Source organism: Geotrypetes seraphini, chromosome 4 (assembly GCF_902459505.1).
Source record: "Geotrypetes seraphini chromosome 4, aGeoSer1.1, whole genome shotgun sequence".
NCBI classification, from domain to species: Eukaryota; Metazoa; Chordata; class Amphibia; order Gymnophiona; family Dermophiidae; genus Geotrypetes; species Geotrypetes seraphini.
The window spans coordinates 36,550,503-36,564,813 of record NC_047087.1 but is presented as its reverse complement, the minus strand read 5'-3'; the positions used below and the strand labels follow the sequence as shown (position 1 = coordinate 36,564,813).

Below are 14,311 nucleotides of genomic sequence, written 5' to 3'. Positions count from 1 at the left end.
TCAATACTCTCTCCTCTTCTATTCAACATTTTCCTATCCCCACTTATTACCATGTCACAATCACTAGGATTTACAACCTTTTCTTACGCTGACGACATTCAGCTAATGCACCCTCTCAATCCAGAAAACACTGCAGAAATAAAAATAATCAATGACAAATTAGAAAAAATTAAAAACTGGCTAAAAAATAACAAACTGGCTCTAAACACTCAAAAAACAAAATCCATGCTTTTCACTTGGAAAAGAGATATATTCCAAAAAATACCATTCACACTTGACAATATTCCTATAGAACCGGTACCTAAGCTAAAAATCCTAGGTGTAACAATTGACGTAGATCTATCTTATCATGACCATATCAGTGTAATAGTCAAATCATGCTTTTACAGACTACGGCTTTTACGTTCAATCTCTACATTCTTGGATACTAAATCTCTCAATATTTTAGTTCACTCTCTTATTATTTCCAAACTGGACTACTGCAATTCTCTTCTAATTAATATAACTCAAAAAGAAAATAGACGCCTCCAAATTATCCAAAATACAGCAATCAAACTAATTCATAACGCAAAGAAATTTGACCATGTCACCCCCTTATTAATTAAATCACACTGGCTTCCTATAGCCCATCGAATTACGTTTAAAATTTTATTTCTGGTTTACAAAACTTTAACCTTCAGTGAACCTCAATATATTGCAAAAATGATTGTCCCACACAAAATTTCTCGTTCTCTTAGATCCTCTTCATCACAATTGCTCTCAGTCCCTTCATTAAAAGTCATAGGCACTAGGCGAAATGATATATTTTCTGTAAAAGCCCCTACATTGTGGAACTCCCTTCCAAATTTCATTAAAAACGAAACTGACCTTGTTGCGTTTAAGAAAATTTTAAAAACTTACCTATTTCAAGACGCGTTTGACATATGAAATATCACCTTTTAAGGTCCAATATTCTTCCCATCTCATCCTAACCCATTATTACCCGATGTGTTTTCCCTTTGATGTCAATTTCTAACAAAGAACAACATTGTAACTTTTCCCCTTTCCTCCCACCCCCTCCTGTTCGTCTAATTTTGTCTGTCTTATGAGTGACTACTGTAAACTAAATGTATTACCACATTCTGATGGTTTTTAATACTGTACATCGCTTAGATATTATTATAAGCGATTCATCAAATAAAGGTCAAACTTGAAACTTGAAACTGTGACAGTTTTTTACCTCTCTCCTGCCCCCCTGCATACCTTTCAATTCCCTGGTGGTCTAGTGAACAGAGTTCTCGTGGTAGTCATTCACCTAGCGGCTCTTTGCTGAGCAGGAGCGTAGGAAGATTTCTCCTGTTCGGTTCACCACTGGACCACCAAGGAATTAAAAGGTATGCGGGGGAGATGGGATGGAGGTAAAAAACTGTCACAGTCAGGCGGGACTAGGTTTTATGGCAGGCCCAGTGGAGGCCTGCAACAGGTCTGGGAGGGGGGGTGGGTGGGTGCTGATCTGAATATAAGCCGAGACCCCCATTTTTTGGGCCCAAAGATATCAGGTTATATTCGAGTACATATGGTATTTCCTAAAGTGAATTCTGCACTATCCCACTACACATATGATAACAGTACAAAACAACAACTGTAAAAATAAAAAGCACAGTTACTTACTGTAACAGGTGTTATCCAGGGACAGCAGGCAGATATTCTTAACGCATGGATGACGTCACCGACGGAGCCCCGGTATGGACACTTTTAACTAGAAAGTTCTAGTTGGCCGCACCGCGCATGCGCGAGTGCCTTCCCGCCCGACGGAGGAGTGCGTGGTCCCCAGTTAAGATAAGCCAGCTAAGAAGCCAACCCGGTGAGGAGGGTGGGACGTAAGAATATCTGCCTGCTGTCCCTGGATAACACCTGTTACGGTAAGTAACTGTGCTTTATTCCAGGACAAGCAGGCAGCATATTCTTAACGCATGGGTGACCTCTAAGCGAACAGAGAGGGAGGAGGGATGGTTGGCCATTAGGAAAATAAATTATGTAACACAGATTGGCCGAAGTGTCCATCTCGTCTGGAGAAGGTGTCCAGACAGTAGTGAGTAGTGAACGTGTGAACTGAGGACCAAGTGGCAGCCCTGCAGATTTCCTCGATGGGCGTGGAACGGAGGAAAGCCACAGAAGCAGCCATAGCTCTGACCCTGTGGGCCGTGACAACACCTTCCAGTGAGAGACCGGCCCGAGCATAACAGAACGCAATGCAGGCAGCAAGCCAGTTGGAAAGCATCCGTTTAGAGACAGGACGACCTAGACAGTTAGGGTCGAAGGACAAAAAGAGCTGAGGGGACGAGCGGTGAGCCCTGGTACGGTCAAGGTAGTATGCAAGGGCACACTTACAGTCCAGCGTGTGCAACGTCTGTTCCCCAGGATGAGAATGGGGTTTAGGGAAAAAGACAGGCAACACAATGGACTGGTTGAGGTGAAATTCCGAGACCACCTTGGGAAGGAATTTAGGATGGGTACGCAGAACCACCTTGTCATGGTGAAAAACAGTGAAAGGTGGGTCGGCAACCAGTGCATGCAGCTCACTAACCCTCCTGGCAGAGGTGATGGCAATGAGGAAAAGCACCTTCCATGTAAGAAATTTGAGCGAAGTTGTGGCGAGAGGCTCAAACGGAGGTTTCATGAGGGCTGAGAGAACCACATTCAGGTCCCAGACGACTGGAGGAGGCTTCAGAGGTGGTTTGACATTGAAGAGACCTTTCATGAATCGGGAAACCAGGGGGTGAGCCGTGAGAGGTTTTCCGAGGATAGGCTCATGAAACGCAGTGATGGCACTGAGGTGGACTCTGATTGAGGTAGACTTGAGGCCAGCGTCGGACAGAGAGAGCAAATAGTCCAGAACAGTTTCCACGGCCAATGAGGTGGGATCGTGGTGATGTAGTAGACACCAAGAGGAGAACCGGGTCCACTTCTGATGGTAACATTGGAGGGTGGCTGGTTTCCTGGAGGCATCCAAAATACGACAGACAAGCTGAGACAGATTCTCTGGAGAGGTCAGCCCGAGAGAAACCAAGCTGTCAGGTGGAGCGAGGACAGATTGGGATGCAGTAGAGACTGATGCTGTTGTGTAAGTAGAGTAGGAAACACAGGCAGAGGGATGGGTTCTCTGGAGCTTAGCTGGAGAAGGAGGGAGAACCAGTGTTGGCGAGGCCACCGAGGGGCGATGAGAATCATGGTGGCTCTGTCCCTGTGGAGTTTGAATAACGTCCGCAACATCAGAGGTAGTGGAGGAAAGGCATAGAGGAACCGATCCGTCCGGTTGAGCAGGAATGCATCCGGGGCCAGACGATGAGGAGAGAAGAGTCTGGAACAGAAAAGGGGCAGCTGATGGTTGTGAGGAGCTGCAAAGAGGTCCACCTGAGGAGTGCCCCACCGAGCAAAGATGGAGTGGAGTGTGGGAGGATCCAGAGTCCACTCGTGAGGTTGAAGGATGCGGCTGAGATTGTCGGCCAGGGAGTTCTGTTCGCCCTGGATATAGACAGCCTTGAGGAAGAGACTGTGGGCCGTGGCCCAGGTCCAGATGCGGATGGCTCCTGACAGAGGAGGGGAGATCCGGTGCCGCCTTGCTTGTTTATGTAGTACATGGCGACTTGGTTGTCTGTGCACAGGAGAAGAACCTGAGGATAGAGAAGGTGCTGGAAGGCCTTGAGAGCATAGAACATGGCCCTGAGTTCCAGGAAATTGATGTGATGTTGACGCTCCTGATGGGTCCAGAGTCCCTGGGTGCGAAGATCTGCAAGGTGAGCTCCCCATGCATAGGGGGAGGCATCTGTGGTTATAATCATGGAGTGAGGGGGTAGATGGAAGAGTAGACCCCTGGAAAGATTGGAGGAGTTCAACCACCATTGAAGAGATTGCTGAAGAGACGATGTCACAGAGATGGGATGAGAAAGAGGATCCGTGGTCTGTGACCATTGGTTGGCTAGAGTCCATTGAGGTGTCCTGAGGTGGAGTCGCGCCAGAGGAAGCACAAGGACCGTCGAGGCCATGTGGCCCAGGAGGATCATCATTTGTCGAGCTGGAATGGAGCGACGAAGGAGCACCTGGCGGCAGAGTTGGACCAGGGTCCGTTGGCGGTCTGAGGGGAGAAACGCCCTCATCAGAGTGGTGTCAAGGACGGCTCCAATGAACTGAAGTCGCTGTGTGGGAAGCAGATGCGACTTGGGGTAGTTGATCTCGAACCCCAGGAGGTGGAGGAAGGAGATGGTGTGCTGAGTGGCTTGTAGCACAAGTGGAGACGTAGGTGCTTTCACCAACCAATCGTCCAAGTAGGGGAACACCTGGAGGTTGTGAGACCTGAGAAAGGCCGCCACCACAATGAGGCACTTGGTGAACACCCTGGGCGATGATGCGAGGCCAAAGGGTAGCACTTTGTACTGATAGTGACGGTGCTGTATCTGAAATCGGAGGTAGTGACGTGAAGTCAGATTGATTGGAATGTGAGTGTAGGCCTCTTTGAGGTCTAGGGAACATAGCCAGTCGTGTTGAGAGAGAAGAGGGTAAAGCGTGGTAAGGGAGAGCATTCTGAACTTTTCCTTGACCAGACACTTGTTGAGGTCCCGGAGATCGAGGATGGGACGGAGGTCTCCTGTCTTCTTGGGAACCAGGAAGTAGCGGGAGTAGAATCCCTGACCCCTTTGGTCTGAGGGTACCTCTTCGATGGCATTGAGAAGAAGGAGGGAGTGGACCTCCCACAGGAGGAGGGGGGATTGGGAGGAGTGGGAAGCAGACTCTATGGGAGGATTGTCTGGTGGAAGAGTCTGAAAATTCAGAGAGTAGCCGTGGCGAATGATGTTGAGGACCCACTGGTCTGATGTGATGACCTCCCAACGGCTGAGGAAGAGTTAGAGGCGTCCTCTGATAGGCTGAGGAAGAGGCAATGATGGAGGGAGACTGGCTATGCCCTAGAGAAAAGAGTCAAAAGGGTTGAGATGGTTTTGACGGAGGGAGAGGCTTGGCAGGTTGATGAGACTAGGAGCGAGCCTGAGTTTGATGCTGGTGACGAGGACGGCGAGGCTGCTGTTGAGGCGGGTTGAGAGGTCTGGCCGAGAACCTGCGCTGGTAGGAGGACTGCTGTCTGTAGGGGCGAGCAGGCGGAGTCTTCTTCTTAGGTTTCACCAGAGTATCCCACCTGGTCTCGTGTGCTGAGAGTTTCTGGGTTGTTGAGTCCAGGGACTCCCCGAAGAGTTCGTCACCAAAACAAGGTGCGTTAGCCAGGCGGTCTTGGTGGTTAATGTCGAGGTCAGAAACTCTCAGCCAGGCCAGACGCCGCATGGCAACAGCCATGGCAGATGCTCGAGAGGTCAGCTCAAATGAGTCATAAATGGAGCGCACCATGAATTTCCGGAGTTGGAGCAGACTGGAAATTTGTTGTTGAAAGAGAGGGACCTTACGTTCAGGAATGCATTTTTGTAAGGAGGAGAGTTGTTGCACTAGATGCTTCATGTAGAAGGAGAAGTGAAAGGTGTAATTATTTGCCCTGTTGGACAGCATTGCATTCTGGAAAAGGCGCTTGCCAAACTTATCCATAGTTTTTCCCTCTCTGCCAGGAGGGGTGGAGGCATAGACACTGGAGCCCTGAGTTTTCTTTAAGGTGGACTCCACCAGGAGAGATTCATGGGGCAATTGAGGCTTGTCAAACCCTGGGATGGGAATGACCCGGTACAAGCTATCCAATTTGCGAGGGGCCCCAGGGACAGTGAGGGGGTTCTCCCAGTTTTTATAAAAAGTTTCCCGTAGGATGTCGTGGTCGGGTAACTTAAGGAATTCTTTGGGAGGTTGTTCAAAGTCTAGGGCATCGAGAAAAGCCTGGGACTTTTTAGAGTCGGACTCTAAGGGAATGGAAAGAGCCGTTGACATCTCCCTGAGGAATTTGGTGAAAGAAGACTGTTCAGGTTTTGAAACGGTATCAGCCACCGAGGGTTCCTCGTCCGTCGATGAAGCGTCTTCCTCGGTACCGTACGGGGATTCCTCCCATAAGTCCGGGTCTCTGAGGTCGGGGTGCGCACAGTGGGACATCGGTGTGGAGGGCTCGGCATGGCGGGTCTTGGAGAGAGACTTGCCGGAGCGTACCAAGGCGGTACCGGGAGAGGAAGACCGGTGCCGTTCCTGGTACCGGGAAGGGTCGGTATCAGAGCGGGCCTGCACCGTAGGTTGGGAACGGTGTGGTTCAGCCGAGAACACCGGCATGGGGGGTCGACACCGATGGGATCGTGCGAGGCTCGGACCGGTCCTGTACCGGAAGGTGTGGGGCCAGCATTGCCGGCAACAGTTGTTGGAGTTGCTGCTGCAGCTGCTCTTGTAATTGGGCTTGGAGTATGGCCGCGATGCGGTCGTCCAGGAGAGGCACCGGTACCGCTTTTTTCTTCTTCGGTACCATAGGTGCTGCTCTACGCTCCGGCGATGAGGAGGCCGATGACGAGGCACTCACCAATATCGGAGCGGAGCGTTTGCGGGGTCGGTGCGGTGCCGGGAGGACCGGCATCGCAACTGTGGCAGGAGGGCGCTCAAGGGAAGTGGAAGGCTTCTTAGCCGGCTTACCTGGGGCCAGCGACCCCGAAGAAGGATCCGGTGGCGTCGAAGTAGTCGGTGCCGACTTTTGGGGTGCCGTCGACGTCGCGGCAGATTCCATGGCAGATCCGGTACCGAAAAGAATATTTTGCTGGATCTGCCTATTTTTCAATGTGCGCTTTTTAAGAGTAGCACAGCGGGTGCAGGTGTCAGCCCGATGCTCCGGACCCAAGCACTGCAGGCACCAATTGTGCGGGTCAGTGAGAGAGATCGGGCGTGCACACCGCTGGCACTTCTTAAAGCCCGGTTGAGGGGGCATGAAGGGAAAGACGGCCTCCGCAAAATCGAAGCTGGAGGCCTGTATGGTGGCAACAGGCCCCGCCGGGGCCGGCCTGAAAAAATAAGGAAAACTCGACGAGTTTTTTTTTAAAGTAAAATAAAGGTAATCCGAAGGAAAAAAATAGAAGAAAATGAAAAAATACGCGAGCGGGAAGGCAAAAATTAGTTTTTCAACGGCCGTTGAAAACACATGCGTCTTCTTCGCTCTGCGGAAACGAAGAAACTGGGGACCACGCACTCCTCCGTCGGGCGGGAAGGCACTTGCGCATGCGCGGTGCGGCCAACTAGAACTTTCTAGTTAAAAGTGTCCGTACCGGGGCTCCGTCGGTGACGTCACCCATGCGTTAAGAATATGCTGCCTGCTTGTCCTGGGATAAAATACTGATCTAGATTTACCTTAGGGAATTTTAATAATTGTGTGGTTAAGAATTGAAACGTGCTACGATTTTCATGCTGAACAGAAATCTTACCTCTATTATCCAAGGCATTCATAACCAATGTAAACTGTCGGAAGTATTCCACATTGTAGTCAGGACTGCAGAGATAAAGCGATATATGAAGGGAAGTTATCAGTGTCCCACATCGAGTACATAATATTATGATGCTTTGCAATAATACCAGAGTTAATGCTGTCTAAGCAAATTCTAATGGCAAGGTGGTCATGGTAGTAGTGGTAGACTAGAGTGTGTATAACAAGCTGGTGAGCAAGATCTTGGTGGTGTGAACATTTCCTCTTTTGGAAAATAAAGCAATTAAAGAGCCTGTTAAGATAAAGCACAGCACAAAGCACAGAATAAACCATATCTTGTGTTGTATTTTGTTAATTTTCTAACCTTTGAGAAACATTTACAAATTAGAAAGAAAAATGAAATGGAGATCCCAAAGTCTCTTATTCCCAAATTGCTCAAGAGCAATAAAGCACAATTCAAACTCTTTAAAATGGACAGTCTCAGCTGCCTACTAATTTTCAAATGGGAAACTAAAGGTCAGCATAAGCACTAAGACCCTTGCTGGACAAAGAGCAATGGGGAGGTACCCTCTATCGATGCAGGTACACTCAGAGCAAGTCTTAATTAAAATGGTATTTCTTCCCTGGCAGCCTACGTCCCTAAGCCACCTCTTAGACACACACTTTCATCTGAGCTCCCCCCTCTCCCTGACTCCTTCATACTCTTTTACCCCAACACACACTTTCCCACTAGTCAGCCTCTCCCATCAAGTCTATCCCCCCATTCTCTTCAAACAGGCTTTCCCCCAGATTGTCATGAGCATTTGGGCACTATGTGATTCATACTCAATGAGAGTTGTATAATGCATGTAAAAAAATAGATCTGCCGCTCCAGAGGCAGCTTGAAGCTGGAAACTTCTGGAGTACGTAAGTTAGGGGGAAGAATCACAACTGTCTTAAAAAATTCTCCTGGTGATTCCCTATTGATAGGGCTGAAAGGCAAGAGCTCTAAGCTGCCTAAATCAATTTTCAGAATCAACCCTCGTATACCACCCTGTAACTTAAAAGTAATTAATGCTGCATTAATATAAATACGATTATTAAAAAGGGACCTTTATTATCAAAAATTCATGCTACATCTTTTAGTATTCATCCCAGTTGCTACATTTGATACCTATTTCCAATCTACTTTGCTTGTGTTAATTGTAGCCATGAGGTCTGTTTACGCTCTAGGCCAGTGGTCTCCAACTTTTTTCATGTAAAATGGCTACAGTGTAAATATAAGAAAGTTATGAGGGCCACCAAAAGATTTCAAGCTTACACATAACTCAACTCCCTCAACAATCCCTGATGGTCCGCTCTACCTTGCGGTAATCCAAATCTCCGCCTCTCGATCTCCGCCATTGCTCCGCTGCTCCAAGTCGACGCTGGGCTCATGGCCATAGACCTTCAGGATGCCTATCTCCAATTCATCCCTCACACAGACAGTATCTCCGGTTTGTGTTCCAGTACCTTCACTACCAATACACAGTTCTCCCTTTTGGCCTCGTCAGCACCAAGGGTCTTTTCCAAATGCGTCATCCCCATGGTGGCGCACCTGCGCACACAAGGCTCATTTCAGCTATGGCGCCCTGCCTCGCACGCCAGGCTTTGAGCCGAACCATCATCCTCCTTATACGGTTGGGTTTTCTTCTCCTTTTTCCAAAGTCTCATCTCCTCCCATCTCAATCCCTTCAATTCATCGGGGCGACTCTTCAGACTCAGCAGGCTATGGTTTTCCTCCCGTCACTGCGAGCACAAGTCATCCAACAGCTGATGTCCCCCTGGTACCCAGGGCTCGGGGTCACAGCCAGGGACGTTCTCACCTGGCTAGGACACATGGCGGCCACATTGCCAGTGCTGCAGTTTGCTCGCCTGAAGATGAGACCTATCCAATGGTTTCTCAAAACCCATTGGAACCAGTTCCTTCAGCCTCTTTCCACGTAACTACAATTAACGCCCCAGGTGCTTCAGGACTTGCAATGGTGGTTTCACGTGGATCCCCTCTTTCACGGCCTTCCGTTTCATCCTCCTCAGCCTACTGTCACAACAGATGCCTCCAAGAATGGCTGGGGCACTCATCTCCTCTCTTGGTCCACGCAGGGCACCTGGTCACCCGCCTTAGCCCGCTGCAGCGTCAACTTCCTGGAACTGCATGCCATCCATCTTGCTCTGCAGGTGTTCCAACACCACTTGCACAGTCAGATAATCCGAATCCGCACCGACAACCAGGTTGCCATGTTCTATGTGAACAAACAGGGGGGATGGGCTTCTCTCGCCTATCCCGCGAAGCAGTCTCCATTTGGAACCTCGCTCTCCAGCTCCACTCCACCCTGCAGGCGGCCTGCCTTCCGGGCACGGACAACCAGCTCGCACACAGACTCAGCAGGCAACTCAGCCCTCACGAATGGTCGCTTCAGAGCACAGTTACGCGACAATTTTTCGCAAACTGGGGCACTCCTCACGTCGACCTCTTTGCATCCCAGACAAACGCCAAATGTCCCGGATTTTGCTCCTGGTATGGAGAACCAACCTGTCTGGCAGACGATGCGTTCCTCCTCCACTGGTCTCAGCATCTCCTTTATGCGTTTCCTCCGATTCCTCTGATTGGGAAAGTCCTTCAAAAGGGCCATCGCAGACCATGCCTCCCTGATCCTCATCACACGTATAGGCCGCGGCAAGCCTGGCCCCCCGTCCTCCTCAACCGGGCGTCTCAGGCTCCTTGGATTCTCCCGCAGTTAACGGATCTTCTCTCTCAACACGACGGTCAATTGGCTTCACCCCAATCTTCCGTCTCTCAATTGACAGCCTGGCTCCTACTCCCACGCTGACTGGGGACTCTACCTTCCCTCCGGAGGTTCTACACATCCGTCTTGCCTCCAGAGCTCCTGCAACTCAACGCTCCTACTCCGCCAGGTGGACCCGTTTCCAGCGCTGGTGCTCCACCCGTCGTGTTCACCCCAGCACCTCATCCTTGGCTCTGGTCCTCCGCTACCTCACCTCTCTGTAGGTCTGCGGATTATCCTACATCTCCATTCGCCTTCATCTGGTGGCCATCTCTGAGTACCACGACCCCGTGGACGCGGTCTCCCTGGCACGCCATCCTGTGGTCAAGCGCTTCTTCCAGGGACTTCTTCGGCTACATCCCCCCCCTCCGACCCCGGTGCCGGTCTGGGATCTCAACCTCATGCTGCAGGCTCTCATGGCTCCCCCATTTGAACCTCTCTCTGTTGTACCACTCAAATTCCTTGCCTGGAAGACTCTATTCCTGGTAGCTTTTACCTCGGCTCGCCGACTTGGAGAACTCCATGCCTTGGTATCCTATAGTCCCTATACCCATTTTCTTCATGACAAGGTGCTGTTACGGACTCAGCCTAAATTCCTACCCAAGGTGGTCTCGGCCTTCCATTTGAACCAATCCACTTTTCATCCACCCCCTCACTCTTCGCCTGGACTGTACCACAGCTCTCCGCATCTTTTGGACAGGACTGCGACTCCTCAGCGCCCGTCTCAGTTGTTCCTCTCCATCCGTCCGACTTCCTCTCCTAGACCGGTTTCGAAGTTGACATTATCCTCTTGGATTACCCAGCTCATTGCGTACTGTTACGCCTCCGCCCCGGGCCTGCTCTTCAGGAGATCCCTCCGCCTGTCAGGCTCATGACCTCCGAGCTATGGCTACCATCTGGGCTAACCTCCGCCTCGCGCCTCTCCGAGAGATCTGTCGAGCGGCTACCTGGTCCAGGACTCATACCTTGCCAAGCACTTCTGCCTTGACGTGGAATCCGGCGCAGATGCATCACTGGGTTCTACGGTCCTGCAAGAGGCTTATGAGGCGTCACCTTCCCTCCTCCACTCCGTCTCAGGTAACAGATCTTTATTATTATTATAATAGCGTATTGTTCTTCTGTTACCTTCAGCTTGGGAGGCACCTTCTTGTGTGGCTGTAAGATCCCTGTCCAGGGAGAAATAGAAGTTGCTTACCTGTAACGGTAGTTCTCCTTGGACAGATGGATCTTACAGCCACACAATCCCGCCCAGCCTCCCCTTTTGTTGCCGCCAGCTTTGTACCTAACTGTGTTTTGCCGGTTAGGGGCGTGCTTATATAGGGGCCAGGTGGGATACTATAGGGCGGGAGGGCTGGCACATGCGCAAAGCTCTTTAGCTTTGCAGCTTTTTGACTGCCGGGTCGGCTCCGTCACGGGGACGTCACCTTCTTGTGTGGCTGTAAGATCCATCTGTCCAAGGAGAACTACCGTTACAGGTAAGCAACTTCTATTTCAGTTAGTACACAGTACCCACCACTCAATGGCACTCATCGTAAAAAGCTTTACGATAACCTCATAGCAACGCATGCAGCAAAACTCGAACCCTCCATTACCAGGCTATTAACCTCAACATCCGACTTCAAAGCATTCCGTAAAGAAATCAAAACGCTGCTATTCAAAAAGTATATACAAACTACCTAACCTCCCTCTCCTCTCCCCCTAGAAATCAAAACACTACTGTTCAATACCATTACAATCTTCCTAATCTCCCTCTCCTCCTCCACTTACACCGACAAGGTTCTACGCACTCCCTGACACCATACCCTCAATCGACCAATAAAAAAAAAAAAAAAAAAAAATGGAACCTAAATCATCTTCCGAAACCGATTACCTACCAACATATGGAAACAGACAATCTGCTATGTAATGTAATCAGATTTACCTTCCAATGTTATTATGTTTATACATTCATTCTGTTATTAAGTCTATACCCTCAACCTGTATTCTCCAATGTCATGTACCCTCCTAGAAATGTCCAGTTATCTTCCTGTGTAATCCGCTTTGAACCGCAAGGTACAAGCGGAATAGAAATCAGTAATGTAATGTAATGTAATGTACTTTACCCGAATTGCCACTTGTACAATAAGCACAACTGCACTTACTGCCTCCAAAATAGGCAGCACCGTAGGTACATCCAGGTTAACTGTAAATATACTTACTGCGCTGTAAGAAATTTTATTTTAGGATTAGAGAATGGCACGGTGGCGGTTTACCCGCGGCTACTGCATTTAGCCGCGGGTAACCCGCCAAAAACAGGGAATGAAAATTAGCAGCCTCTGCGGGGACGGGGACAAGGCCATCACCGCCCCGTGGAGCGGTGAATGGTCTTGTCACCGCAGTGAGGCATAAAGGATCGGGCGGTCCCCGCAGCCCCCACCCGCCCACTGGCTCGATCGTTTAACCAGCTTCCTCTCTCCACCTCACCTTAGTTTGCCGGCTTTCTTTTTCAGCGACCGGAACGCTTTCAAAAGAGCCGCGCACGCGTGGCTGCTCAGTATTCAATCTTCTGCTCTGACCCAACCGGAAACAGGAAGTTGCAGCTGAGCAGAAGATTGAACTTTGAGCAGCCGCGCATGCGCTGCTCTTTGAAAGCGTGCCGGTCGCCGAAAAAGAAAACCGGCAAACTAAGGAGAGCTGGAGAGCAGTAGCGTACCAAGGGGGGGGGGCGGGAAGGGCGAAAAAGGTAATGGCGCCAGGCCTTGGAGCACGAGGCAGACCGCTTCTCCCCCCTCCCAGCCGAACCCCCGCTGACCCTCCTATCTCTCCCCCCCAAGTGAACCTTTCCGACCCTCCCAGCGAAAGCAGCAAACCTCCCTCCAGTAGCGTCATCAGTGACGCAGCAGAGGGAGGAGAAAACCTCTCGTTGGGAGAGGTAGGAAAGGTTCACGGGGGGGGGGGAGAAGCGGTCTGCCTCGGTGCTCCATTACCTTCTTCGGGCAGCAGCAGCGTTTACAATTCGCTGCTGTTGCCGGCTTCAGGCCTTGTTCTCTGCCGGGATCTTCCTACTTCCTGTTTTCATGAAGACAGAACCCGACAGAGAGGAAGGCCTGAAGCGGGCAACAACAGTGAATTGTGAATGCTGCTGCTGCCCGATGAAGTTCAGGACATCGGGGAAGGAGCAGGGAGAAATCGGCTGCTGGCTTGGTGGTGAGGGTAGGGAAAGAATCGTGGAAGTGGAGAAATTGGCACGATGGCTTTGTGGGGGCTAGGGGGAGAGAGAAAGAAAGGAAAAAATAAAGAGGGGGGGCCAGGGGGAGAGAGAAAGAAAGGCAGAAATAAAAAGGGGTCAGGGGGAGGGAGAAAGAAAGGCAGAAATAAAGAGGGGGTCAAGAGGGAGAGAAAGAAAGGCAGAAAGAAAGAGGAGGGCCAGGGGGAGAGATAAATAAAGAGGAAGGCCAGGGGAAGAAAGAAAGAAAGACAGAAATAAAGAGGGGGGCCAGAGGGAGAGAGAAAGAAAGGCAGGAATAAAGAGGGGGTCAAGGGGGAGAGAAAGAAAGTCAGAAAGAAAGAGGAGGGCCAGGGGGAGAGAGAGAGAAAGAAAGGCAGAAATAAAGAGGGGAGCCAGGGGGAGAGAGAAAGAAAGAGGGTGGGGGCAGAAGAAGAAGAATCAGAAGAAGGACCAGAGACTCATGAAATCACCAGACAAAAAGGTAGAAAAAATGATTTTATTTTCAACTTAGTGATCAAAATGTGTCCGTTTTGAGAATTTATATCTGCTGTCTATATTTTGCACTATGGCCCCCTTTTACTAAAACTCAATAGCGGTTTTTAGTGCAGGGAGCCTATGAGCATCAAGAGCAGCGTGGGGCATTCAGCGCAGCTCCCTGCGCTAAAAACCGCTATCGCAGTTTAGTAAAAAGGGAGGGGGAATATTTGTCTATTTTTGTATAGTTGTTACTGAGGTGACATTGCATAAAGTCATCTGCCTTGACCTCTTTGAAAACCCGCAGAATATAAATGATAATTAACATTTTCTCTGCGTACAGTGTGCTTTGTGTTTTTAAAATTTTATTGTTGGTAGATCATTTTGACTTGGCCACAAAGGTAAGGGGGAGGGAGGGAGGGGAGCTGCTGAAAGACATCTAGTAATCCTTGCAGGCTTGACTGTGCAGGG

At 49.9% G+C, this 14,311-nt stretch overlaps 1 protein-coding gene across 1 annotated transcript in view; it reads right to left on the bottom strand.

The window, feature by feature from the left end:
* The window catches only part of UBA2 (ubiquitin like modifier activating enzyme 2), a 120,210-nt gene that overhangs the window by 92,084 nt on the left and 13,815 nt on the right, over positions 1-14,311 (bottom strand). The window contains exon 4 of the mRNA XM_033941971.1: positions 7,356-7,420. Within this exon, the coding sequence (XP_033797862.1) occupies positions 7,356-7,420 (65 nt within the window). The remainder of the gene's footprint in view (positions 1-7,355; positions 7,421-14,311) is intronic.